This window comes from Nematostella vectensis, chromosome 8, assembly GCF_932526225.1.
Source record: "Nematostella vectensis chromosome 8, jaNemVect1.1, whole genome shotgun sequence".
In the NCBI taxonomy this organism is placed as follows: Eukaryota; Metazoa; Cnidaria; class Anthozoa; order Actiniaria; family Edwardsiidae; genus Nematostella; species Nematostella vectensis.
In genome coordinates this window covers 14,507,682-14,533,595 of record NC_064041.1, presented here as the reverse complement: position 1 = coordinate 14,533,595, position 25,914 = coordinate 14,507,682, and the positions used below count along the sequence as shown (strand labels likewise).

At 46.2% G+C, this 25,914-nt stretch overlaps 4 protein-coding genes and 1 long non-coding RNA gene across 11 annotated transcripts in view; 2 read left to right on the top strand and 3 right to left on the bottom strand.

Moving 5' to 3' along the window:
* LOC5510506 (TNF receptor-associated factor 3) overlaps positions 1-1,613 on the bottom strand; it is a 42,841-nt gene extending 41,228 nt beyond the window's left edge. Inside the window, exon 1 of one of the 2 annotated variants that reach the window (XM_032379629.2) lies at positions 1,508-1,613. In XM_032379629.2, coding sequence (XP_032235520.2) covers positions 1,508-1,602 — 95 coding nt within the window. In that variant the 5' untranslated portion in view covers positions 1,603-1,613. The remainder of the gene's footprint in view (positions 1-1,507) is intronic. The other variant, XM_032379618.2, reaches the window with a different exon arrangement.
* The window catches only part of LOC116620287 (uncharacterized protein K02A2.6-like), a 29,125-nt gene extending 25,896 nt beyond the window's left edge, over positions 1-3,229 (top strand). For 4 of the 5 annotated variants that reach the window (XM_048731222.1, XM_048731223.1, XM_048731221.1 and 1 more), the window contains one exon: positions 1,323-3,229. The gene's annotated coding sequence lies outside the window, so the exon portion shown is untranslated. The remainder of the gene's footprint in view (positions 1-1,322) is intronic. The other variant, XM_048731220.1, reaches the window with a different exon arrangement.
* On the top strand, positions 1,736-7,363 carry LOC5510505 (TNF receptor-associated factor 3). 2 transcript variants are annotated; one of them, XM_032379634.2, is made up of 6 exons: positions 1,736-2,427; positions 3,401-3,548; positions 3,901-3,955; positions 4,040-4,144; positions 5,578-5,637; positions 6,538-7,363. In XM_032379634.2, the coding sequence occupies exons 2-6, from the start codon at positions 3,409-3,411 to the stop codon at positions 6,817-6,819; spliced, it is 642 nt and encodes a 213-aa protein (XP_032235525.1). In that variant the 5' UTR covers positions 1,736-2,427; positions 3,401-3,408; the 3' UTR covers positions 6,820-7,363. The 2 variants fall into 2 exon arrangements, with proteins under 2 accessions (XP_032235525.1, XP_032235524.1); XM_032379633.2 differs by having other exon boundaries at positions 1,736-3,548.
* LOC116617172 lies at positions 4,222-4,952 on the bottom strand. The gene is made up of 2 exons (XR_004295652.2): positions 4,669-4,952; positions 4,222-4,398 (listed from the first exon to the last, which is right to left on the bottom strand). It is a non-coding gene; the product is annotated as an uncharacterized LOC116617172 (long non-coding RNA).
* Positions 7,364-8,535: 1,172 nt separating the features above from the next.
* LOC5510504 lies at positions 8,536-16,316 on the bottom strand. Its single transcript, XM_048731229.1, has 6 exons — positions 15,868-16,316; positions 14,887-15,020; positions 13,254-13,353; positions 12,748-12,894; positions 10,652-10,774; positions 8,536-10,257 (listed from the first exon to the last, which is right to left on the bottom strand). Exons 1-6 carry the CDS (start codon positions 15,998-16,000, stop codon positions 9,935-9,937), a joined length of 960 nt encoding a protein of 319 aa, XP_048587186.1. The 5' UTR covers positions 16,001-16,316; the 3' UTR covers positions 8,536-9,934.
* Between the last annotated feature and the right edge of the window lie 9,598 nt (positions 16,317-25,914).

Genomic DNA, 25,914 nt, shown 5'->3' with positions numbered 1-25,914 from the left:
AAACCATTTTTAATTGTCGTTATTTGTCCCATTGAAAATTGTAGTTGGACTCATTTTCAAGACACACTTCTTTGCCTGAAAAATTATCCTGAAAACTCTTTCGGTGACCTAACAGACCTGCTAAATACTGGTAATTTAGAGAAACGCCCCCAGAAAAGTTTTCAAACTCCCTGGCGAGGAAGAGCGTTTATCAAACCAAAGCTTTAGCATAGCCTGCCGATACGCGTTCTGACAAGTAAATTATAATTTCCAAAGTTTATGAATAGATTGGCTAAATAGTTATTGAAATCCTAGTTTTGTCTATGTCTGTAGACAACTTGCACCCCAAACATTGCTGTGGCATCGACATTTTTCGAAAGAAAGACAAAGAACAAGTAAATAAAGTCTCATTTTGTAGAAAAACTTCTAATAATTTCGCAAAGCTGTTTATATTTTTAGCACTGTGACAGCTAATTATCATTAATCATTTGACAGAGATGAAACCTGATTGGTTGGAAGGAAATCCCATAAAATGATGTTAGCATTTGCCTTGATTGGCCCACTTTTTACCAGGCAGTGGAATGGTTTTTTCTGTGATGAAAACTTTCTACAACTGGACACAACTAGAACATGAAGCTATTTCCTGTTAGTTATATAGAGGGCAATTAAGATTTTTGAATAAACACCTGAAAAGTTTACCAGGTGACTTTCCGGGTTTCTGAGTTTATCAGCATTTTAAGAAACAACCATCTAGAAGCGCAAGTATTGCTTTTCCCTATTTCCCAATTAAAAAAAGAAAACAAATTGAACTAGCTAATTATCTCATAAGGATCACTGATTCTACATGAAACTTCCACGCTGTGTAGCCATTTTGGGAAACAAGGTAGGCTAAATAATAAGGGCAATATTTGGGGGTCATAGCTTTTGGGGTAACAGATTTTAGGTTTTAGGTCTTTGTTTTGTAGACACCCATATACATTCACAAACTCGACTTTAATCGTCTAAGCATGGGTGAGGATGAGTGCGCCCTCGCTGCAAACGTGCCTAATTCAGCGTAATTTAATGAATGAATAAAATCATTAAAAAAAGTTGCATTTCTAAAATATTTGCCTTGAAGGAGTAAATGACAAAACAGAAAAGTATATAAATGAATCAGTTACTTGAATTATTAACTTATTAGTTATTTTCCATGTAATAACCTGAGTAAATCGAGGGCAACGTCTGCGAACCGCCACGACTGAATTACACAATTTACTTAAATATATTACGCGTGCCTCTACCTATTTAAAAAGAATTGGTTGGAAAACATGTGAAAAGGCAACTGAAGCATTTTTCTTTATCAGGATTTCTGTTTGCTGGGAGAACGTCGTGGAAGAAGCACAAGATTCCAAATGGACTTTGATGATTTGAGATTTTGATGAAGTAAACAAGTGCTCTGCCAACTCGCATTTATCGAGCCAAACCCCCTTCCCTGTGTTTTGGTAGGTATAAAATACCGAGCACCATAGTTAATGGTTTACCAGTTTACCTTGTGACAGTTGTGTGTGTTTTTTTTCTTGCGAAATCTCCGTAGAAACTCTTCCTTTTCTTTCTATTTTTGCCAAATTGGTGCCTTGACCTCATGGAAGGGGTCAGCGGTGCCAACTGTTAAACGCAGGTAACCCAAGCTGGGAAAGTCCCTTCGTCCCTCCCACGCGGGGGCGCGCGGGGAGCGTTTTTGCGTGACTCCGACCTCGGGCGGCTGCAAAGGAGACTTCTTCGTCCCCGGAAATGACTTTGTACCGTCAAGACACAGAGTGGACTATGTCAACAGCTATCAGATTGCGCCATTTTTTTTTTTTTTTCATGTCCTAGACGTTATCTCTAGTGCGCAAGGAATAAAAATTTTCCCAGATTAATAAAAAAAAAAAAAAACAAGCATTCAATAATAACATGTTGCGGCGGTAGTTAGTACTATAGTTAATTAACTGCGCCAGCATTGATGGCCAGACGTTGGCCCAGCAATTTTGGCGCAGTTTGAACACCGTGTTGGAAGGTACTGGCTGGTGCTGGCGAGTGTTGGTGAAATTTTAATTGAGCTCAAACTTTTGCCAAGAACCAGCCAGCATTTCCTTGTCTCGTGGTCATTCGAGCATATCACACCTTTGCTGGCGCAGTCTGTACAAGAACCCAACAATTCTGGGCTCATTAGCATCATTTTCATAGCAAAAAAATTTCACGCGTCTGAATAACGCTGTCATTACAACAAATGTTCCCGCATCTATAATAAAGTTTGCACACGACCTAACACCGGCCCAGCACTCCGCCAGCGTTGCTGGCCCAAGCAGGTTGCACAGGGCTTTATCCGTTCTGACGTATAGTGTTCCTAATCGTCGAAATCTACGACGTAAAACACATTGGTTTGAGCTAGGAGCATATTCGGGGAAGGCGCTTATTCAAGCAATTATGGTAAGTTGTCTTTCTTTTGCTGTTATTTTCCTGACAAAAGCCAGAGCGCTCACAAGTTTGCCACCCAAAAAGTCACATGATTCCTTAGTACTATACGCCTACTGCTAATGGTAATGGGATGTCAACTGATAGTTGATAAACAAAAAATAAGAGTTTTTTTTAGCCATTTTTTTCGTTGCGCGGGGATCGGTTCATGTTGAGAAGCGCACGTCGAATAATGCTAAGTTGATGTTGTGAATCTACCTAACGAAGATATCCTGGGAGCAGAATTACCAAATCCAATCATTTTTTTAACTTTTGTTAAAAAAAAATGATGGGTTGCATCCCCTAAAATCGTATCCCAACATGCTGTTCGCTTATAACCTCGACCCAATCCCACGCGCAACATTAGAAATAGCAAATGACTCGATATCTTCAAGGCGATGCGCAGTTTGAGCTTGTCAAAATGGTTTTGCAATTCGGTAAGGTGATAACGTGAGAAAAGCCGCACGTGCTATGAGGCGCTATATGCTGCTATACGGCCCTATGTCAACCATGTTTACCACCGCAATATCTGTGAAATATTTGCCGCTGACATGACAGCTATCGTGGTGCTGGCGGTACGCGATATGTTTACTGCCATCCCCAGCTGGCAAAAAGGAAATCAGTTTCGAAAGTTGATGTGGCATGTTTTTGGAACAAACATCCTGCGAATAGGTAGCACCATAGAGAAAAGGTAAACCGTTAGGTCGAATAGACAAGGATAAGATTGCAGATAAGCTGTACGAGAAACTTGGTGGTCTGTGGTCTGTGCAGGCATGGTGAAAACAGGAAGATAAATCAAGATCACAAGTTTGAAGTATAATTCGTCAACTTGAATTTGTCAGTTTATTAAAAAAATCGAGGGAGACACGCGTTTGGGACCTACATAATCCTTATTACTCTAATTAATCTATTCAGTCGTAAAACTAACGCAAAGGCGTTTTTCCTACAGACTTTGCTATGGTAGGTTACAAATATACCGACAAAGATACAATAGAGGCTAGTCATCGATGTTCCAAGTGTGGATTTATTCTTAAGGACGCTGTCCAGACAGATTGCGGGCACCGGTACTGCCTCTCGTGCATCAGCCCCTTGGTCAGGTGAGTTAACGTGTACATAGTTCTATCATTATGTAGTATTACGATAAGTCATATTTGGTAACCCTGTGCTATGTATATGGGAGCCCTGTGTAGATCCGAGACCTACTATGGTCGGCCATCTTGAAATAATACATGCTTGTCGGAGTTCACTCAGAAGCTGTTTATTATAATATCCCACTTCTGACACCATCACTCGACGTGCTAAAGCTAATATTACACATTATTAATAGCGATAGCTAAATTACTCATACCTACCGCCAACTCTGACGCCCTTCCCCTTACCCATGAAAACCCTGAAGCCAGCGATAACTTGAGAATTTTTGCTGAAAGAAATATATTTTTCTATTCACAGTCAAGGTTCAACGAGATGCAGTGCAGTATGTAACTCCACTGTAGTCAAATCTAAGGTAAACAAAGACATGTTTTTACAAATCAGTGAGTTCACCTGATAGTTATAAGTAAATAGATGGAATTTATTATTTTCCCCTCAGTGGTTCAGGGACAAAATTGCCGATCGCGAGGTTTTGGACCTTCCTGTGCACTGTGTGAACCAGCACCTGGGCTGCCCTTGGGAGGGAGAACTGCGACACAGACAGGTAAACGATTTTAATTTGAATGATGCGATGGGCCCCACTGAATGTAAAAATAACATATCGGAGCAGTTACACAAGACTTCAAACATATATGTTTATTTTCTTTTTAAAGTTATGACTGAGTCGCACTCAAGCCTTTCTTTGTCATGTTGATTGGATGTCGAAGCTTGTATCAATCAGATAGGACGTTTCTCGCATCCTTATTGGCCCCTTCCTATGCATCTGAATAGAGGAGAAGAACACCTGAACTGGGCTTCCTGTGGTAAAAACAGAAGTCAGAAAGTGCAACTCCCTCTTCCCTGACCCTCCCCGCCCCCCCCCCCCCCCCCCCTCACGCACACTGATTTGTCCGATTGGTGCCTTTTCCAAAGCTCCTGCGATGGCTCAGCACAAAATCATGTAAGGAGAATAATCCGACTCGTTACCAGCCGTGGTACCAACATTTGCATTTTATCATTAAAAATATAATTTTGTAGGAAGGGTAGAACATGCACAACAAATATGTCCCAGTTAAATACGAAACTTACGATCCAAGTAGAATAACCACAGAATAATGAATAAATGAATTTGAAGGCAAAGTTTCCAAGCCATCTTAACATTCATAGTGCTTTCATAGTGCGTACATAGCCTCGGTGTTTGTTTTGATGAATTCTCGAGCAGACGTTAAACACGAGGTTCCGCTATAAAAGGGAAAGCTCCTCCCACCCCCGGGCTCAAGAACAATCAGTTATCAATCAGCCGTCAATGAGTCAACATGTCAGGACAATTGCATTGAGCGCTCAATTCAAATTTTATATTCTAAACCTTATTAAATGTCACTCCTAGACTTGGCCACCTAAAATGGTTCTATTTGTAGTAAAATAATGCTATCCAAGCTGTGTGCGCTCTAAAATGCGATCATTTTCATCACAGCGAAATAATAATTTATGAAGATGCGTTAGATTATGGATAGCACAAAATTTTAAAATTTTGCACCGAAAACGTGAGTGGAAACTGATTTATTAATCTCTTAACACAATTGTCTTGTTACCTGTACAAAAATAGTTTTATTTCAAACGCATGAGGCTAAGGGATAAGCATTTTTTACAGGAGACTTGTAATTTGTGACTGCAAGCATGGTGGTATTTTGATTATAATTGCAAATTCGAGCCCGGCGGAACCTCGTGTTTAAGCACTCGACCTGTGGTCTCGATCACTGAAATGCTCTCGAAATCTCCCAAACAAACCTCTATCCTCTTCTTTTACTAATCTCTCTATTTGCTCCCACACAAGAGACATCATACCGCAATCCATACCCAGCCATTCTTACTATGATCCCACTGCTCTACCCACACCAACTCACTATCCCTTCTTATCGCCACCATTTTTGGCCTATGTAAGTTACCCGATCTAATAAACAACCCCTCGGAGCTCTAACCCAAAATTACTTTTTTCAGGCGCACATTGAAAACCCATGCCCGTTCAAGCGTGCAGTTGTACGCCAAGCTCGGGCGGAGGTAAACATCTGGTTGTACCGCGAGCAGAAGCATTGAAAAAACAAGGTTATCACAGGGCCGTAGCAGGGGGTGGGGAACAGTGGGCACGTACCCCCCCCCCCCCCATATTTTCCAAAATTATATGGAAATGTTTCTGTATCGTACCCCCCTAATATTTTGAGCTTTGCTACGGCGCTGTATTAACATTTATAACATTTATGATATTAGGAATTTTATCTTATAAACTTCTATAGGTTATTCTGTGCTAATGGCGGGGATCTTATATCACCGCGAGTCATATGCAAGATAAGACAAGAGGTCGAGATAAGAGCAAACTGACTGATAAATTGGCACGAAAGTGGGCAAAAGACAGCGAGAATAAGATCCAGTGCAAGCCCGTTAGCAGAAAATTCTATGAACTGATGTACTTTTAGTTTTTACTTAAGAGAGAGTTCACTAGACTATAGACAGCGTCTATTGTCCCCTTAAGGATATCATTAACATTTTTAGTGTTTATATGCAAAGAAAGTGCTCAATATGCTCAACAATACGGGGATTGAAGAAAGGTGGATTTTCTTTGCGCGCAGTCATGTTGCTCATAGCTTTTTCACCTTTTCGCGCTTTTTTCTCAAATATTTGTGTGTAATTTCACTTATAACAATGAAAAAAATGATCTCCTTTCTAACGCTAAATTACCGAGTAAACCTCTGCAAGAAGTCTACACGATAAGCGCAAAAATGACCCAGCGGCATTTCAAGAGCTTTATTTTGGATATTGTATTTGTCATGTTATAAGAAACAAAGAGGTGGACATTTCGTGCTTTTTATAGGGTATACAACCATCAGGAATAGCTATGTCTAGCATAGTGGATTTATGCCTAGAATAGCTATTATTCCGGGTATAACTTATTCCTCTTTTCAGGAACCGGCCCCTGGTTATGTTGAGGAGCTCCGATGTATTTCTGTATTAATAAATGAGGTGCTCATCAAGCTTTCTAAATCGATAATTAAGCTAGAAGAACAGATGCTTGATATGGCCAGCAGACAGGATCTGCACAGGGTAATAGATGAGGAACTCATAAGGATTACCAAACGAATAAAAGAAGTGCAGGAAGAGATTCACTGGCTGCGCTGCCGACAGGAGCTGCCAGCCCGTCGACCATCCCACTTAGCGATAGACTGCGTGGATGGACAAGTCAACTAGATGTAAAATTCAGGCGCGTACTTAAAGGGGTGCGCGTGCCCTTGGCCGCCAAAGAGTGGATCATTACTTATTTAAGGATAATCAAATACTATCATTTTTCTATATTATACCTATGACTGCGCACGCCACCCCTATCCCCTCAGAATTTTCTGGGTACGCGCCTGCAAGGATCACCACGAGGCAATGCAGAGCCGTAGCAAGCCCCGTAAGATTTGGGAGGGGGGGGGGTGCACAATGAAGAAACATTAAGAAAATATTGGGGGGGGAGAACAGTCACGCCCCTACTGGTCATTTCCTTAAGATTTTTAAAGATATTTGGGGGGAGGGGAAAAGCCCCCAGTGCACCACCCCCTGCTACGGCCCTGCAATGTAGTATCACGTGACCTCATGCCTCTCCATCTCTTCCCACTTCTCATGAGTTACCCAAAATAACTACATAATTTAATATACTTACGTGATTTCTTTGTAAATGTATATATCAAGTTTTATTATAGAAAGTATTACATATTACAAAACAATAAAATGCCGTTGTTAAGGCACCAAATAATGCCTTAGGGGTACTGGTGAATAGCGCCATCACTTCCCTGCAAATAACAAAGAGTTGAAAACCAAGTAGAACACCGGTTGAATTCTGGACTCCCTTAAGGCATAATTTTTTTAATACTCTCCGAAGTTGTCGTTTCGCAGGTTATATGACTTGCAATCAGAAGAGAAAAACAGGAAAAGGATTATACCTATGACTGCGCACGCCACCCCTATCCCCTCAGAATTTTCTGGGTACGCGCCTGCAAGGATCACCACGAGGCAATGCAGAGCCGTAGCAAGCCCCGTAAGATTTGGGAGGGGGGGGGGGTGCACAATGAAGAAACATTAAGAAAATATTGGGGGGGGAGAACAGTCACGCCCCTACTGGTCATTTCCTTAAGATTTTTAAAGATATTTGGGGGGAGGGGAAAAGCCCCCAGTGCACCACCCCCTGCTACGGCCCTGCAATGTAGTATCACGTGACCTCATGCCTCTCCATCTCTTCCCACTTCTCATGAGTTACCCAAAATAACTACATAATTTAATATACTTACGTGATTTCTTTGTAAATGTATATATCAAGTTTTATTATAGAAAGTATTACATATTACAAAACAATAAAATGCCGTTGTTAAGGCACCAAATAATGCCTTAGGGGTACTGGTGAATAGCGCCATCACTTCCCTGCAAATAACAAAGAGTTGAAAACCAAGTAGAACACCGGTTGAATTCTGGACTCCCTTAAGGCATAATTTTTTTAATACTCTCCGAAGTTGTCGTTTCGCAGGTTATATGACTTGCAATCAGAAGAGAAAAACAGGAAAAGGATTATACCTATGACTGCGCACGCCACCCCTATCCCCTCAGAATTTTCTGGGTACGCGCCTGCAAGGATCACCACGAGGCAATGCAGAGCCGTAGCAAGCCCCGTAAGATTTGGGAGGGGGGGGGGGTGCACAATGAAGAAACATTAAGAAAATATTGGGGGGGGAGAACAGTCACGCCCCTACTGGTCATTTCCTTAAGATTTTTAAAGATATTTGGGGGGAGGGGAAAAGCCCCCAGTGCACCACCCCCTGCTACGGCCCTGCAATGTAGTATCACGTGACCTCATGCCTCTCCATCTCTTCCCACTTCTCATGAGTTACCCAAAATAACTACATAATTTAATATACTTACGTGATTTCTTTGTAAATGTATATATCAAGTTTTATTATAGAAAGTATTACATATTACAAAACAATAAAATGCCGTTGTTAAGGCACCAAATAATGCCTTAGGGGTACTGGTGAATAGCGCCATCACTTCCCTGCAAATAACAAAGAGTTGAAAACCAAGTAGAACACCGGTTGAATTCTGGACTCCCTTAAGGCATAATTTTTTTAATACTCTCCGAAGTTGTCGTTTCGCAGGTTATATGACTTGCAATCAGAAGAGAAAAACAGGAAAAGTGACCAGCAGTCAATTGAGAAGAAACAAAGAAAAGAAAGTTTCCTCGATACCAGACCCCAAAACGATGCAAGGCGCAATTCTTTCTCATCTCATTCAAGGCTTGATTTTTACCCCCCCTTTCCCTACTTCGAGGCACAATTCTTTCCCCCCACCACCCCTCTACCCCTTTAAGGGTGTACTGACATCTGTTGCTAAGGAAAAGTGAATATAGCATAAAAGCCTTTTAGAAAGTCATAAGGGACTGATATTTGCCAAGTTGACCAACAAAAGTGTGCTGACTATTAAAATGACGTTGCCCCGTGACGTCATAATGTGACGTCATAGATACAAATAAAAGCAAATATTAAAAGTAATTTTGCTCGAAAACAAATATTGAATCTTGAGGGATGGGTGTATTAAGCCAAGCATGCGTTTTAGAAATGATTGAGTAATTGTTTTTTATGATTTTTCAAAGGTCCTGAAATCCAGATTATTTGATATAATTTTGGTTTCTGTTAGATTAACGTGCTTGGCTTTATGAAGGAGGTTTTAATAAAAAAAAGGATACAGAAAAATATTGAGTTTTGAAATAATTTGGCGACAAAAAAGCTTTTTTTAGAAAACGCAGAACCGAAGGTGAAACAAAGCCCGCGCGTGCACATTCGGCCTGCTCAGACACACTGATATCTCACATGATGAAATTGAAATAAAGTTTGAAAACAAATTCCAATAGTGTTTCGTGGTATTTACACTTCAAAGGAACGATATCCGTCGTGTCATGATGAAAATTGAAAAAGTATTTTAAAATTCTGATACAGCGCGCGCTACTTTGAAATAAGATTTTCAGTGCGTGCGCGAGCGTTTGCAACCGGTGTTTGCAGCGCGCGCAGGTAGTGAAAATTGAAAACTTTGGCTTCAAAAAGGTTGGCTTGAATAAATCTCAGCTGAATCTTCGTTTTCACAAAATATGGGAAATATTATCACCCGTAAAGGCTGATATCAACTTGAAGTCAATTTTTGGGAAATTGAAACGCAAACTGTTGTTTCTTTTACTTCAGGAAAGCTTGCAAATGACGAACTCCGTGTTATGTAAATGCGCGCGCTCAACGCCACTAGCGTAGCAACGTCGTTACTGAGCAACACTAATGTCAGTACACCCTTAAGGCGTGATTCGTTTCGGACATCGATCCCTCCTCTTCCTAATCATGCGTGCCATCTTCTTTCCATCAACGTCCCACTCGAGCGCCGAGACCATGCCATCCACAAATAGCACCCTCCTATGCTTATCCTCCTTGCCGATGATCAAGTAGACCTTGGAAGGGAGCACCTGGGAGCAGTTACAAGTCAGCTCCCGCCCTCGCAGCTCCAGGAGCTGTCTCTTGGTGATGCGCACCGCGCCGGACTTGTACCGCGTACTGACGCGCACACGAAGCTGCTGATGGCCATTTTTGTGAACTTCTGAATCGACTCTTGCTCTTATAGCTAGAAATGACAAATAGACGAACTCTTAAGAAAGCAGAAATGGCTTGAAGCTGTTGGGGAAAATTGGGGGTACAAATATTTTAAAAGAATGTTTAAAATCTGGTGATCATTGAACAAGAAAAAGGCCATTTTTGCTGGGGGGGGGGGGGGGGGGCAGGCCTGCACAAGCCCAATACGGGGTTGTATTGGTGTTTGAAAAAATACCAGAGTTGACTACAAGTATTTGGTGGACTATATTAATTAATTTTTTAAAAATACAAAGAACGGCTGTTGGCGTATTTTAATTGGTTTGAAACATGTAATTCTTCTATTACTACTACCCTGAGGCCAACCCTCGACAAGGCAAACATGCCAACAAAATGTGCACTTTTAAAAGCATATCCTACATTCTTACCGTAGTCGCTAAGGCAGAACCGTCTGAAGATGTGCCTCTTGGTGCATTTCTTGTTACACATCCGAGGTATTGGTAGAGTACTGGACGAAGTTTTCTGAGAAGACTGGGGAAAGTCTGTTGTGCCTTGGGAGGATTTAAAAAATATATATTTTAAGCAATATATTATTATTATTATTATTATTATTATTATTATTATTATTATTATTATTATTATTATTATTATTATTATTATTATTATTATTATTATTATTATTATTATTATTATTATTATTATTATTATTATTATTATTATTATTATTATTATTATTATTATTATTATTATTAGTCTCACGGCAAACCTGTGTACGTCCGGGACATGCTTATTTATATACTTACCATCAGACTATTTCCATTGTATAATAATTTTAGCAAATTAAGAACTGTCGACATCTAGCAACATGTTCTTGAAAATTGCAGAGTGCCACTACATAACGATTCTAAAGTGTACTTAGTCAACAATACCAATAACAATAAATCTCAATTCAGATTTGTTTGCCCTTTCTCGACAAATATGGAATACTTTTAACTCACTAGGTCGACAAGTTACTGGTTGTCATAAATTTAAAACCGTCGGGCATTTAGTCCATTAAGGACATTCCCCGACTGTCGGGCATAAATCCACTGCGTTATAATTAACATCGTCGTCGTCGTCGTTGTCCTCGTAGTCGTCATCGTCATCGTCCTCGTCGTCGTCATCGTCATCGTCATCGTCATCGTCATCGTCATCGTCATCGTCATCGTCATCGCCATCGTCATCGTCATAGCCACAGTCATCGTCAACACAATCATTATCATCATCGTCATCGTCAACATATAATGTCTATCTAATCTAGTACTTACGGAGCTTGGCGCGACATCGTCTTCGTAAGGCTAGGTGTAACGGTCCCCACACCATCTTACTTATAATAGCTATCTAATCTGGTACGTACCAAGCGTGGCCCAACATCGTCTTCGTAAGGCTGATGTAACGGTCCACACCGTCTTACTTATAATAGCTATCTAATCTGGTACGTACCAAGCGTGGCCCGACATCGTCTTCGTAAGGCTAGGTGTAACGGTACCCACACCATCTTACTTATAATAGCTATCTAATCTGGTACTTACAGAGCGTGGCGCGACATCGTCTTCGTAAGGCTAGGTGTAACGGTCCCCACACCATCTTACTTATAATAGCTATCTAATCTGGTACGTACCAAGCGTGGCCCGACATCGTCTTCGTAAGGCTGATGTAACGGTCCACACCGTCTTACTTATAATAGCTATCTAATCTGGTACGTACCAAGCGTGGCCCGACATCGTCTTCGTAAGGCTAGGTGTAACGGTACCCACACCATCTTACTTATAATAGCTATCTAATCTGGTACTTACAGAGCGTGGCGCGACATCGTCTTCGTAAGGCTGATGTAACGGTCCACACCGTCTTACTTATAATAGCTATCTAATCTGGTACGTACCAAGCGTGGCCCGACATCGTCTTCGTAAGGCTGATGTAACGGTCCAAACCGTCTTACTTTTCTATCTAAAATGGTACTTACGGAGCGTGGCCCGACATCGTCTTCGTAAGGTCAGGTGTAGCGGTCCACACCATCCAACTTATAATGTCTATCTAATCTAGTACTTACGGAGCGTGGCGCGACATGGTCTTCGTAATGTGAGGTATAACGGTCCACACCATCTTACTTGTAATATCTATCTAAACCTGTACGTACCAAGCTTGGCGTGACATCGTCTTCGTAAGGCTAGGTGTAACGGTCCACACCATCTTACTTGTAATATCTATCTAATCTGGTACTTACGGAGCGTGGCGCGACATCGTCTTCGTAAGGCTAGGTGTAGCGGTCCACACCGTCTTACTCATAATATCTATCTAATCTAGTACTTACGGAGCGTGGCCCGACATCGTCTTCGTAAGGCTAGGTGTAACGGTCCACACCATCTTACTTGTAATATCTATCTAATCTAGTACTTACCGAGCGAGGCGCAACATCGTCTTCGCAAGGCTAGGTGTAACGGTCCACACCATCTTACTTGTAATATCTATCTAATCTGGTACTTACGGAGCGTGGCGCGACATCGTCTTCGTAAGGCTAGGTGTAACGGTCCCCACACAATCTTACGGCCATTGCGATTGGTAAAAGAGATATTTATATGAACTACGACTTCTGCAGATAGGCGCTCTGTACAGGGAAAGTGTACACGGAAAGCTGGAAATAAAAGAAACATTTCACATAACGGATATAGGATTTCTTATCGCATCAAACTTTTAGGTTTTTGTATATCTTTTTGGTTGACGTCGTGTAGAACAAGGACACGCTTAATCTTTTTTTCTGATTCTCCTCGTCCTTCTTTCTCATCTTGTAAGAACATTTTTCTTCCCAATACTTATGCGCCCTACTAGTCATGCCTATCAATTAAATTTTCTCGATTAGTTAGATTAGTCTTTAACGCAACGCGCGCGCTACCATAGCCACCTTGCCGGTTTTGTAAATCGAAGTATTATACGGCAGTTACACGATACCAATAAGCAACACACAGATCCTTTGAAGTTGCATTGCTTGTTCACCTTTTGTTTTCCGCGGGACGAGTCCAGTCAGCGGGATGCTTGCTCTCGGGTGGGCCATGACCGACTCGTTACTCGAGCGGAAGGAGAGCGAGTAACTCACCTAGAGCCAAACACGACAAGCCACACATTACGAAACAAGCAAACAATGCTTGTAACGTGAATCAGAATAGCCGGCCTACCTAGATCGATTGATACCCGCCCATTGACCGATACCCGCTTTGGTTCCTTCCGCAAAGTGATCGATACCCGAACGTCGAGATAGTGGCTATAGAAGCATAACATCGAGGTTCTCTAGCATTTCAACACACCTTAGTGCGTCGCGATTGGTTTTTTGTGCCGAGCGGGTATCGATCATTAGGCGGGCGGGTATCATCTCGACAATGGGATGTCGACCGCTAGGCGGAAATATATCTAGACGAGCGGGTATCGATCGCTGGGCGGGCCGGTATCATTTCGACAATTGGATATCGACAGCTAGGCGGAAATATATCTAGACAAGCGGGAAAATATCATCAACGCAGTGGCTATATGCCCGACAGTCGGGAAAGGCCCTCAATGGACACAATGCCCGAAAGTTTTCAATTTATAGAAATAACCCAGTAAATTGTCTACCTTTCGAAGCTTTCTGTTACACTTTTCATCGGTGAATACTACGATGAAAATCCTTGGATGCGTCAGATTTTAAAACAAAATGCGCCACCTTTTATATGCGTCGCTAAACCGTTACTCTACAATTCAAATCGGATAATTTATGATTTTTGGACGATATATTTAATTTGAGACCCCCACACCCGATGCATGTGCCAAGAAAAATATGAGCTCTAGAATCTTAAATGTTTCTAAGAAATCCGAGGAGTGTAGCTTACGAGAGGTATATTCACAGTATTTCCAAAAACCTAAAAACACAAAGATTCCTAGACTGCGTGCATTTCAATGTAGCTTGTTTTTGTTGTTCTGAGCACAAAAAAATATGCACATGCGTGACTGGACAAAGAAGAACAAACACAAAAGGCAGCAATGTAGACCTAGGTCATAGTGTGCTGCACATGATGACGACATCACCACATTACTTTAGCAGCACGCCTATTCCCAAATGAAGCAAGCGCGAAGAAGACCACGATATTTTCACTTCAAATCTTAGCGAGCTGTGCGTGGCGTAACCGACTAAGACAGGGCTGGGATCCTGGTTATTGCCTCTCCATTAATGCGCGGGTACCTCAGGTTCCTTTGTGTTGTACAGTTCGCTAGATAGCGGTGCTGGGGCCGAAATCTCCAGCCTAGACGTAAAGCTTTAGGCTGCCATGTCTGGAAGTATGGTCTATTTTTTCTTATTTTATCTGATCTGGAGGAGGTTCGATTTTTTTTACTCGAATTTTTTTTCACTGTTTACTGCTACTATCAGTCCTTTTTATTACGTTATCCTTTTTTTATCAGTTGATGTAGTCTTTATGCAGTAGTAATAATATTGCAGCGCATAACGATGATTTGCTCACGGGGAGGAGCTTAAAGCCACTGCGCATGATATTTATTCCCGCCCAGCGATCAATACCCGCTCGTCTAGATTATTTCCGCCTAGCGGTCGATACGATTGCTGAGATGATACCTGCTCGTTTCATCATTTTTTTTTTCATACCTTCCCATTAGAGTTGAATTTAAACTTGATGTCCCGGATGTTTGGCTGTATGGGTGGTACGAGGTTTGTCAGCGGTTTCATCAACATGGCGGCCACTTCACTGTCGCGAACCAGGTACAGCGAGCTACGGATATCTGGACGTGGAGTTATAATATAAATATGTTTAAAAAAAAAACTCTGACCCGAGCAGAGAAAAATGCTGAGGAATGTGCTTTGGCATTTTGTTTTAAACGTTCTTATACAGGGATATAGTATAGGTATTAAGGCACGTGATAGCTATCATCAACAAACTGACAAAAAGCAATGTACACAACGAGTACTTCGAGTTGTTACAACTATTGTACTTAGAGAAGTAAGGTTGTTAAATAAAAATAGCTCAACATTTTGGGCTGAGAATGTATTCTCTAAGAATATTTAAACAAAAACTTTGATACAAGTAAATGAAAGAAAAAAAAATAATAATTAATCAACACCTCCGTCCAGACGTTAATAAACTTCTTGCCTTAAGGTGCGAATTACCCTCTGAGCCAATTTCGTGATATAGTACAGTTATAAACTGTTAATTAGCGTGTTTCCCTTTACGCAACGCGGCACAAAGAGTGGAAACAATTAAAAGCGTTAGACAAAACAAAACTAAGCAGGAAAATATTTTGAGAAACCGCTCTCATTACGTAAATATTCACGTGTATACAATTTGTTAACCACGAACTAAACATAAAACCATTTTAGCCTTTAAAGTGGCGATTATCCAAATAATTATAACATAACGTACATTCGGCCTTGTAACTTATTTCAATCAAAAACTGACAATCAGGTTTAGTTTTGTTGATGATTAGGAATTTAAGAAACATTTCTTAAGCTTGATATCCCTAGGTAAATTGCATACGGCCGTACCAAATCTAACAACTTGTCAATACGCTTTGCAAAGCTAGTAATACACTTCAGAGTAGTAATTTTGTATAGTTTTCTCCTTAAACTCACCATAAAGAAAGCGCGCGACCTCTTTTCCATCGATAAACACGTTCAGTTTTGGTTTCCGTCTTGCCTGGCAGTGTCTCGTGAGTAGAAGCGATAACCCAACTAACACAACAATAAACCTAGTGCTTTTCTTCATTATAAACGCCTAGCAGCCAAAGAATCGAGAGGAGGGAGCACTTTTGATGTCTACAAAAGGAGCTGTGATCGGTTATCAGTGAACTGCTGCTTGACTCTGAGGACTTTCAAATGTGGGCTGTCAAATTCCCCGTCGATGGCATATTTCCTCTCGTTTGGTCTTGGATTTTTACTAAATCCAATATCTCTTTTTAGCAATTTAACTGCAGTACTCTCAAGATAACATCTATCCCCCCTTGCGATGATTATTGGTCTCACTTCTTTATTGCAAGAGCGAGTTGTTAAAGATATCCCAACGAAATGTTAATCCTTTTGTAGTTAGCATATTAAGGTAGGAAGCATAACATAAGTGACAAAACCTGTCAAAAAGATCTCGATAAGCAAACATTCACGAAATTAAAGATTTGAATCGAAGATATAGCTGTCATAGCGTTCTCGGTTCAGTGCGGTAATTGTTTTGAGTGTGACGAAGGCCTTTAATAAACTTTACAACTTTCCTACATTATCTATTTTATTATACATCTATGCCAGCGCTATAGTATCATCCTAACCGATTTTTGTTTTTCAAAAGACTATTATTCTTTGTACTAAATTGTTTCGTATTTCATCATCATTCGTATTTCATCAGACCTCGGACGTTCAATATTGTTGAAAGAGCCTGACATTAAAAACATTCTTATTGGGGGGGACTATGGAATTTCATAGACACCGTAGTGGCCCCGACGTAGATAAACAATTAGCAATAATTGGCAATTACTAATTTACGTCGGGACCACTTCGCGTAGATAAATAATTAGCAATGGTTAGCAATCATTAATCTACGTCGGGACCACTTCGCGTAGATAGATAATTAGCAATCATTAATCTACGTCGGGACCACTCCGCGTAGATAAACAATTAGCAATCATTAGCAATCATTAATCTACGGCGGGACTGGGGCCACATGTACATGTATAGAAACGAGTGGGAACCTTGCAATTAGACCCCCGTCTGTCCTGTAGTATATATACATACACATGTGCATACATACGCATATTACACATGTGCATACGTAGGTATATATACACATGTGCATAGCATTGGATTGGACCGCCACCCTACGAAGCGCGGAATGACCGTTTTTCGGCCGTAAATTCGAAGCCTCTGGCGTGGCGTTTAAACGTGAGCTTTACTCGAACACCTCGCTCCCGAACTCCTCGCGAATTTCTCGCAGTCTCTTTTTTATCTTTTCGAGTGTTTCCAGGGAGGGCCCTTTTCCTGCTTTTTTTCATGCTGCGCATACGCGATGCGAGGCCGTGCCGAGCTCTGGTGGCGGCCTTGAGAGCGTAGTATCTCTCTTGTTCCCAAAGTATTAGCCGAAACTCTTCGTCTGAGATATGCCCGTCTTGCAGAGCCTTAGAGACCAGCTCGCTGATCAAGTTTTTCTTACTCTCCGCTAAAACCATCGTGTCTTCGTGTTTAGCCACCTTGCTCGTAATACCCCTTGAGACTACCCTCGCGCCCGCGCCCACGACACCGACCAGCCCAGCGACGCCTGCCAGCGGACCGCCGATCAGAACCCCTATCCCACTCAAAGAGACTCCTACCCCGGCGCTGGAAAGCGCCCCTTCAGCGATGCCGGATGCCACAGACACAGCATGGGTAACGGCAAAGGCGCGCTTATACTTTTTCCTCACCTGTCGATGATGCGTTATCTCGTTGTCTAGAACCGCCTGAGTGTCACATATTTTCTGGAGTCGGAAGCTTTGCACGTCGCCGCCGACGCCTGCCGGAACGGCAGGCGTCATGTGCGTACTCTTCGGGGGACAAACACTGGGAAGCGAGGGGTATATGGCACCACTGCTATCGCCGCTGTTTGCCATGTTTGTTACGTCGGAGCTAGGTAAGCTCTAATACGAGGCGAACGGGCTTGCCCTTAAAGTCCCGTCTACCGTAGTTATTCCTTATTTATATTTGGATACTCGAGACAAACTCAGAGGAAGATGCTGTGACACAAACGGGGGCGTCGGGTCCATAGACGACTTTCTCGTGCGGCCTCCCGCGGGTTTCTAGGCAAGCGAGAACGTTTGATGGCTCGCCTTGCACGCATTGCGTGCGATCTACGATATCCCAGCAGATGTAGAGGGCCTCTATTTTCGGCAAAGCCACCTTAAGTGCCCCCCCCCCCCCCCGCAAGGGGATTGCGAGGCCCCGCTCCCCCAACTGATCGTCTTTAGCCTCTAGGCCAAATAGTGCGCAAAGCTCGGCATTCAGGAACGCAAAGCCATTGGACATGAGAGCGATCTTCCCGGTGAGGGGATCCAGCTCCGCGGTCAGAATCTTGATTTCAGCGCGGTTGATCGTTTCCACGATGGACTCGGCCGTGTGGTGCCCGGCTGGCAGAGTAGCGATGGGCGGGAGGGCGGCTATAGTCGTTATCCGATGCTCCCGCTCGAGATTATACCAGCTGTTAAACAGCGAGCACTGCCGGAGCGCCACGAAGCGTCTGTTCGCCTTTGGTGAACACAATATGTAGGACCACCATGTTGAACACAGCTTGCCTTCGTGTTTAATAGGACTGGGCATGGATTGGGAAGGCTGGCGGATGCTGAACGAGGAGGCGAAAGGGATGGAAGAGACGAAGAAGGCGGCAACTGCGGCGGGAGCCTCTATAGCCGGACATATCAAACACGCTATAGCCGAACAAGTCAAACACGCTAAAACCGGTTTCCCTAGGTCTCTGACCCTCGGGCAAAAGCTCCTCTACGCCGTGCCCGCGCCCCCTGTGGAGAGCACGGCCTCGGACATCACCCCACTACTCATGCAGCCAGAGATACACGTGGCTGAGGACAAATCATTCACGACTAGGGTCCGAGACATTTTTAAAGAGACAGTAGTCACGCACAAGTCCGCCAGGGAGTCTCGCCGGTGGCTATCAGAGCCTTCCTATGGGTACTGGGCACAGCAACTCAACTTTGCGGTCTGGTGCGCAACCGCCGGGTGCAGTGTGTCCCTAACCGACCCAGCTTTCGCCACGCTCCCCTCTGTCATCAGGGGATTTCTAATGTTTGACGTCTACTTTACCACGCGGAAGATACTCTACGAGCTCGGCGCCCCCCTGCCTGGCGACAGCCTGTTCACGCAAAAAGGTAGCCCCTACAAGAAAGCCGCTTTCGAGCGTCTATGTATAGAGTTCGGCTTGCTGCGTAAGCCGGACTTCCGATGGAAAGGCGGGCGGAACCACGGGCTAGGCGATGTGTTTGTGTTCTACCCGGGGGAGGGGTATCGCAACGTGCACGTGATCCCTGGCTACGACACGGCGGCGGACGAGTACCCGAGCCACATCAATCTGTTTAGCGACGAAGGAGGGACGTACAATAGTGGGAAGCAGGTGGGTTTCATACGCAACGACGACCACGGGGGCGTGCAATATAGCTGGTTTGCGCCTCCCAAAGGTGAGGGGCTGACAAAAGCAGGGCTAAGAAGACTCGATCGCTCGGTCGAGGCGTTTGTCTATGCAGTGCTTGGCGCGCAGGTAAACGTCCGTTCCTCTATCGCGAGGGCCGGTGGGCCGGCCATGGAGGCGCAGGCGGAGTTCACGAAGCTGCTTGAAGACGCGATCATAGAAAACGACATCGCTCAAAGCGTGCAAAGGTACCAGTTAGCCGTGCAGGAGGCCAAGGTGAAACTGAGTCTTGCGGTCGCACCAGGAGTGTGGCTGATGCCAAGCGATCTGGTGGAAAACACGCAAAGCGTCGTGGGCTACAACAATAAACTGCAGAAAGCCACAGACTCCATGACGCTCGGCGCAAACGCGATCAACACCGAGACAAAGCCAGTCGGTGCTCATAACATGGCCGGTTGGCATCCTAGGGTGCAACACGTGACTGATCCGAGGATCGACCGCGAGGCGCGAAGCAAGGCTTTAGCACCTGCGAAAGTGCACGCAGAGGGCGCGGCGCCTGCCCCCTCTCCATGTATGCATGCTGCGCATAGCATGACTGCCGCCGGAACGGCAAGCGCAATCGGACCGGGCGAAAAGTGACCACACCGCCCTCAAGGCGGGGTTGTCGGCACTCGCGGTGGCCGCGGCGTATTACTTGTTCCGATGATTGCCTTGCATTCGACGAACCAAGAACGCGGCTACGGCTAGAATGAGCAGCCACGCATTTTCGCCAAGGAATTTCACCGCTTCTCCTGCAGCCTTAAACACGAAGTTCGCGATGCTGCCTACTAGCCCAGGGAGAAGCTCGCCTAGCTTTTTCCCGATGGCTTTAAGCCCGTTACCGACCCCTCTGGCCACGGAGGAGAGCGACTTGACGAGCGACGTCACAATGGCCGCGATCGTCGTCGCACGGCCAACCCGATAGCGGTGACGGTAAAGCCGTACTTTTTGAAGATGGCTTTGATGCGCTCTCTTAGCGGCTTTTGGTTCTCGAGCTCTCGGTTTTCGCGTTCTAGTTCGTCAATCTCGGAAAGCCTCTCCTCGTTGCGCTCACGGGCCTCTTGGCGGCGACTCTCTGACGTGTTAGGGTCGTCGATGGTCTCCCTGTCTGTGGCTACCACCCCTTGCAGCTCTTGGACTCGTTCTGTGACCCCATCGACAGCTTGAAGCCTTTTAGCTTTGCAACGTCCTGTCGAACGCCCCCGTTCTCATTGAACAGCTGTCTTGGTTTATTCCAACCTCCTTTGTCGAAGTTGTGAAGCTGTATTAGCGTCTTTCCCCTCCGGTCTGACTGGAACCGTATCAGATTCTCGTTAAGGTCTGGTTATTTCTCCCTGAGGGACTGGAGACCGAGTCTTGTCGCTGCACCCTCTGTGGTGAACGAGGTTTCAGCGGTCGTTTGCGTCCGGGCCCCCCGCGATGACGTGCTCGTCATTGGGATCGACTCCCCATCGTCGGGGTCAAACGGGATGAGGGGCGTCGTCTCGTCGTCCCCCGCTCCGCGATCGGCGTACGCACCCGGCAAGGCATCGTCAATGTCAACGCCAACATCATCCATGATGCGTGCGCATAACTCATGCTACGCTATATTAGACATGTCTAACAGTCCGCACCATAGCCACGCGACTTCGTACTTTATGTATATATATAATATACGTAATACGTAATAGGGATGTCAGTCAGCGATAAACTTGACCCCGAACGAACATCCAGAACTCCTCTGGGTTTGAAAGCCGAGAGAACTGTTCACCGGGTCACACTCAACCCGTCGACAGCTTCCCCCGGCGAGACGCTATATGTGGCGGTCCCAAAGCTATCGGAAGGCGTCACGCTTGTGCCTGGCTCCTTGAGGGTCGGTTTCGGTCTCTCCATCTCAGGCCAAGAGAATAATACCGTCGTGAACAACGTCGGCCGAAATCTCGTGAGCCGCCTGAAAATCACGTTTGCAGGAGAAACGCTCCAGGACACCAACCACTACGATGTCTTCAAGACGTATGAGGAGCTTTACCTGTCCAAGGTCGAGAGAGAGGACCGCCTGGAGCAGGGCATACATTCAGAAAACATGCGCAAACTTCGCTCCAAGGCTGGCGATAAAGCGACTAGTAACGCCAAGGAGAACGCTCTAAACGCCGCCCACGGGGCAAAGTACACCATCCCGCTAGACCATTCTCTGATGACGGACCACGGCGTACTGTACCCAAGGGCGCTCTCCGAGGCGCTGATCTTCGAGATCACGCTCGCAACGGTTGACCAGGTAGTAGTCGGAAGCGATGCTGCCGAATTATCCTACGGCATCAAAAATCTAGAGCTGGAATACGAAAGCCCGAGGGACGACAACCTCGGCCGGTCTGCAGCCGCCGCCTCCCAAACGGCACAACGTTCTTCTACGAGCAAGTGAACTTCCACAAGACCTTCGTGATTAGCAAAGGGACGGACAGCATAATCAACGAGAGTGTCAACCTGTCGCGAAGGTCTATGAGTGGTCTGTTGCTCCTCTTTGTGGAGCCATACACGGCAGGGGCTCGCGACTCTGAGAAGTTCGTGTACCCCGACATCAAGAGCGTTCGCGTTACAATCGGCGGCATGCCAAACAAGGTCTTCAGCCAGGGACTACGTCCCACGGATTTCTGGAGGGAGGCGAAAAGGCGGTTCGTCCGCCCCTCCCCGGGGGGGCACAGCGGAGCTCCTGCCGCTCCGGCAATCGGCCCCGAGTAGTTCTATGGCGATAACAAGTTTGCTCTGTGGATCGACCTTCGAACGACGGACGACAATGCTATCTATGGGGGCGGTCTCCGATTGGTCAACACCCGCGACGGTGTGCATCTCGAGATAAAACGCACGGCAAGCGGCCAGGGTACCGTAAACTGTCACGTGTTTGTGGTAGCCGACGCCCAAATGAACCTTATGAACGGACAGCTAGAGTCCATACAGTACTGAGCACAGACACCGAAACGCGTTTCTGCGCGAAGCGCTGCGGCAGCGCGGTATGGACCCGAAAAACATCGAGGGCCCGAAGTCATGCGGGAAGACCCGATTCATAGTGGACCGGCTGCGCGGCCCTTTCCGGGTCAGTATATCCAGTCAGACCATACAGTACTGAGCACAGACACCGAAACGCGTTTCTGCGCGAAGCGCTGCGGCAGCGCGGTATGGACCCGAAAAACATCGTGGGCCCTACGTCATGCGGGAAGACCCGATTCATAGTGGACCGGCTGCGCGGCCCTTTCCGGGGCAAGTTTGACTACATCGTACTCGTGTGCCCTACCTTTGCCTACAGCAAAACATACGACGGCTTCGGCGAGGGCGACAATCGTCTGTTTGTCGTCACACCTGAGGCGGGTCAGATCGACATACTGCTGAGGTTTGTCTCCGCTGTCTTCGAAGGCACTAATACGCTAATCATACTTGACGACTGTGCGGCCTCGAAAGACGTAAAGAGGCGCTCTGACCAGCACGTCAACTTGGCGTTCAGCGCGCGCCACGTGGGTATTAGCGTGTGGGTGATCACGCAGCAGCTCACCAGCATCACGAAGCCGTTCCGTGAGAACATCGCGGCCTTGGTGGTCTTCTATACGCCGAGCAAGGCGCACATGAAAGCTATCCTGCATGACTACGGCTCGGAGCTCTCAGAAGAGAAGATGAAAGAGTACATGAAGGCCCTGAAGACAAAAAAGTTCTCGAAGTTAAAGTTTTGCTTGCGTCACCCTTATACCATCGCCCTAGTTGAAGGGTAAGCGCAGTAAACCACCGCCCACGTATACGTATACGTATATACGTATATACGTATACGCATCGATCACACCGCCCTCAAGGCACGTGAAACGTACACACGTGTTGCAACCTAGGGTGCATGATGAGTGACGAGTACTTTAAGAGTCCTCTTGAGGGGGGCGCCGCCGGCCTCCCGGCCGTCGAGTCGTTGGCCTGCTTGACACAGCCAGCCGGGACGGCTACCGGAGGTGAGCAAACTGAAATAGCAGACGCGAGGGAGAAACTCGCGATTCTCGTAGCCTCGGGGAAGTCGAGGGAAATGGTAGGCAAGGCCCTGACTCACGACGACGTCAAACGCATGAGCGCCGAGGAAGTGAGGAAGTACGAGAAGCGATACGAGACCGCTCTAGCCAGCCGGACTACAAACGCCCTGGCAGACAGCTTTCTGAAGCTTACGACCAAGTTAGTAGGCATTGCGCTGCCGATAGACAGTGTGGTCGATCTCCACAATGACCTAGTGTCCGACTACATCATCAACAACGAGCTCCGCACATTGTCCGGAAGCCTGTCTCTACGCTGCGGTCGTTTGATGGCTTTAGCCGTCGGGGCGTTACACGTAGCACGCCATGTGAACACCACCGGGACGGCAAGCGCTGACACGCGGTGTCAACACGAGGTAGCAGTCGCGGATTCACCAGTGGTTCGCCTGCAAACGCACACTGGCGAGTCTGCCATGACGACTTTAGAGTAGACGCTCATTTGAAAGCTTGCCACTTCTTCAGCAACCAAGTAGTTGCATCACAAATGGAGGAACCTCAAGGAAATACTAGTGCTCAGCCTGCCGGAAAGGCAAACGGGTCAGCGGAAGCTGCTGATGAGCATCATCAAAAAACTGCCCATAAACCTGCACGTACGCCTTCGGCGTTGGTGGAGAGGATCACGAGCCCCGAGCCACCCGCGACTCGACCTAAACACCCTGGCGGAGTCGGAGCCGGAAGGCGCTTGGCAGAGTGGAACCGACTTAACAGAGCGAAGAAGAAAGAGACACGTGTCGTGCAACACGTTGAGTCGCCGGTCACTAGAGAGTCGCAGGGACGCGACGCGAGGGCTTGCGCGCGCGCACCGAAGATGCCGCCGCCAGAACGGCAAGCGCTGGCACGCCTTCGGCACACACACCAGTCCCGGAAAGCAACTCTGCTTGGTCGGCCAGCTCGGTTATCGGGGTCGCTGGTCTTCTAGTGTCATTGATCGGCCTCTACACACGTAGGCGGGAGCTAGCTGCCGCGTTCACTCGTACATCAGCTGTTAAACAGCGAGCTACCGATCCACTTGCTACCGAAGGTACCGACGACGTGACCCCGCCCGCAAATACACAGCAGATGAAGGGTCTACCGCTCGCCGCTCCGGCGACAGCGCTTCGCGCTCCCGGACTATGCAAATCTCGACTGTTAGCCATGGAGTAAGCAGACATTTAAACACAAGAGCCCCACCCATATCCGCACGTCCGTGCATTATATGCGTACAAGCGTACATATGTCGACGACGCATCAAAGCAAGATTACAAAGACCATCCTTGATGCCGCAGTCATAACCGGCCTCGTCGCCGGTAATGGCTGGGTTGGGCGCAAGGTCTTGCGCGAAGACTTCACCAAAGACCCCTCCGCGAACGCCATGAACTACGCAAAAATGACTGCCGCTGTTGCGGGTGCTGTCGCTTTGAAGGGTTACCTTGAGGACCAGAAGATCCTGCCCATTTAGTAGTGTACTATACGTGTAGGCCACGTATTAGACTCGTGTTCACGTACACACAGCACGTGAAACGTACACACTACTCGATGGCCTCCATCACAATTTTTTGACGCTACCAACAGCGGCGACAAAAAATCCTCGATTGGCAAGCGCAAAGTCGCGAGAGAGGGGCCCTCGCAAAGCAAAACTTCACCGACACTGACTACGCGCTCAAACTCTACAACCAGACCCGACCAAAACAATCCCTGGAGTCTATACGGGCTCCTGAGCTGTCCGACTACTACATCCCCAGCAAAACGCAGAAAAACGCCGAGCTTGCGTACATTCGCGCCGGCGCTCTCGCCATCGGCTACACAGCTAGCCGCTTGCTGTGATGCAGCTGCCGTTCCGGCGCTGCATCTAGGAGGCCTTTTTCCATACTGCGCGTATACATATACGTATACGTATAAGATAATTGCAGACCAGTTGTGGAGTGCTATGCACGATGTAGCAGCCGCTGCTAAGCGAGTGACACCGAAGGTGCCGTCGATGGGTGGGTTATGTACCTTTGGTGACATTGCTAACCGAAGCCTCGAGTTGTGGCGCGCAGACAGGGAGTGCGTTAAGAGGTTCGCCAATGTCGTTCTCCGAAGGCCTACCAACCTCAGAAAGACCGCCTCGGCACTACCCGAGCAGACGGCAACCGCCTGTTGGAGACTGATACACCTGTTGCAGTACATTGCCGACACGTAATGGCGGCGAAGCACAAGTCTGACGAAGAACTCGATGCGTTCCTTCGTTCTATATACTACGCCAGATGTGGCTTCCAGGGAGTGACCTCTCTGCATGCCAAACTTCCCAAGGGATCAGCCTCCATAGATCGAGTGCGCAAGTGGGTAAGCTCGCAGCCCGTCGGGGCTACACACAGACACATCCTCCTCCGACTACATACGCCCAATTCTCTGAGCAGACATCGAACCGCATCCACCAGTCGGACCTGCTATTCTTGACAACCGACCGCGGGTACAAGTATGCCCTGACTGTCGTTGACG

Coding starts and splice junctions, on each gene's coding strand:
- LOC5510505 (XM_032379634.2), top strand. CDS start 3,409: ATGGTAGGTTACAAATATACCGACAAAGATACAATAGAGGCTAGTCAT. Junction 3,956..4,039: donor CCACTGTAGTCAAATCTAAG/GTAAACAAAGAC, acceptor TTTTCCCCTCAG/TGGTTCAGGGACAAAATTGC. Junction 5,638..6,537: donor TACGCCAAGCTCGGGCGGAG/GTAAACATCTGG, acceptor TCCTCTTTTCAG/GAACCGGCCCCTGGTTATGT.
- LOC5510504 (XM_048731229.1), bottom strand. CDS start 16,000: ATGAAGAAAAGCACTAGGTTTATTGTTGTGTTAGTTGGGTTATCGCTT. Junction 15,021..15,867: donor GGTCGCGCGCTTTCTTTATG/GTGAGTTTAAGG, acceptor CTCCACGTCCAG/ATATCCGTAGCTCGCTGTAC. Junction 12,895..13,253: donor CGTCCCGCGGAAAACAAAAG/GTGAACAAGCAA, acceptor TTTTATTTCCAG/CTTTCCGTGTACACTTTCCC.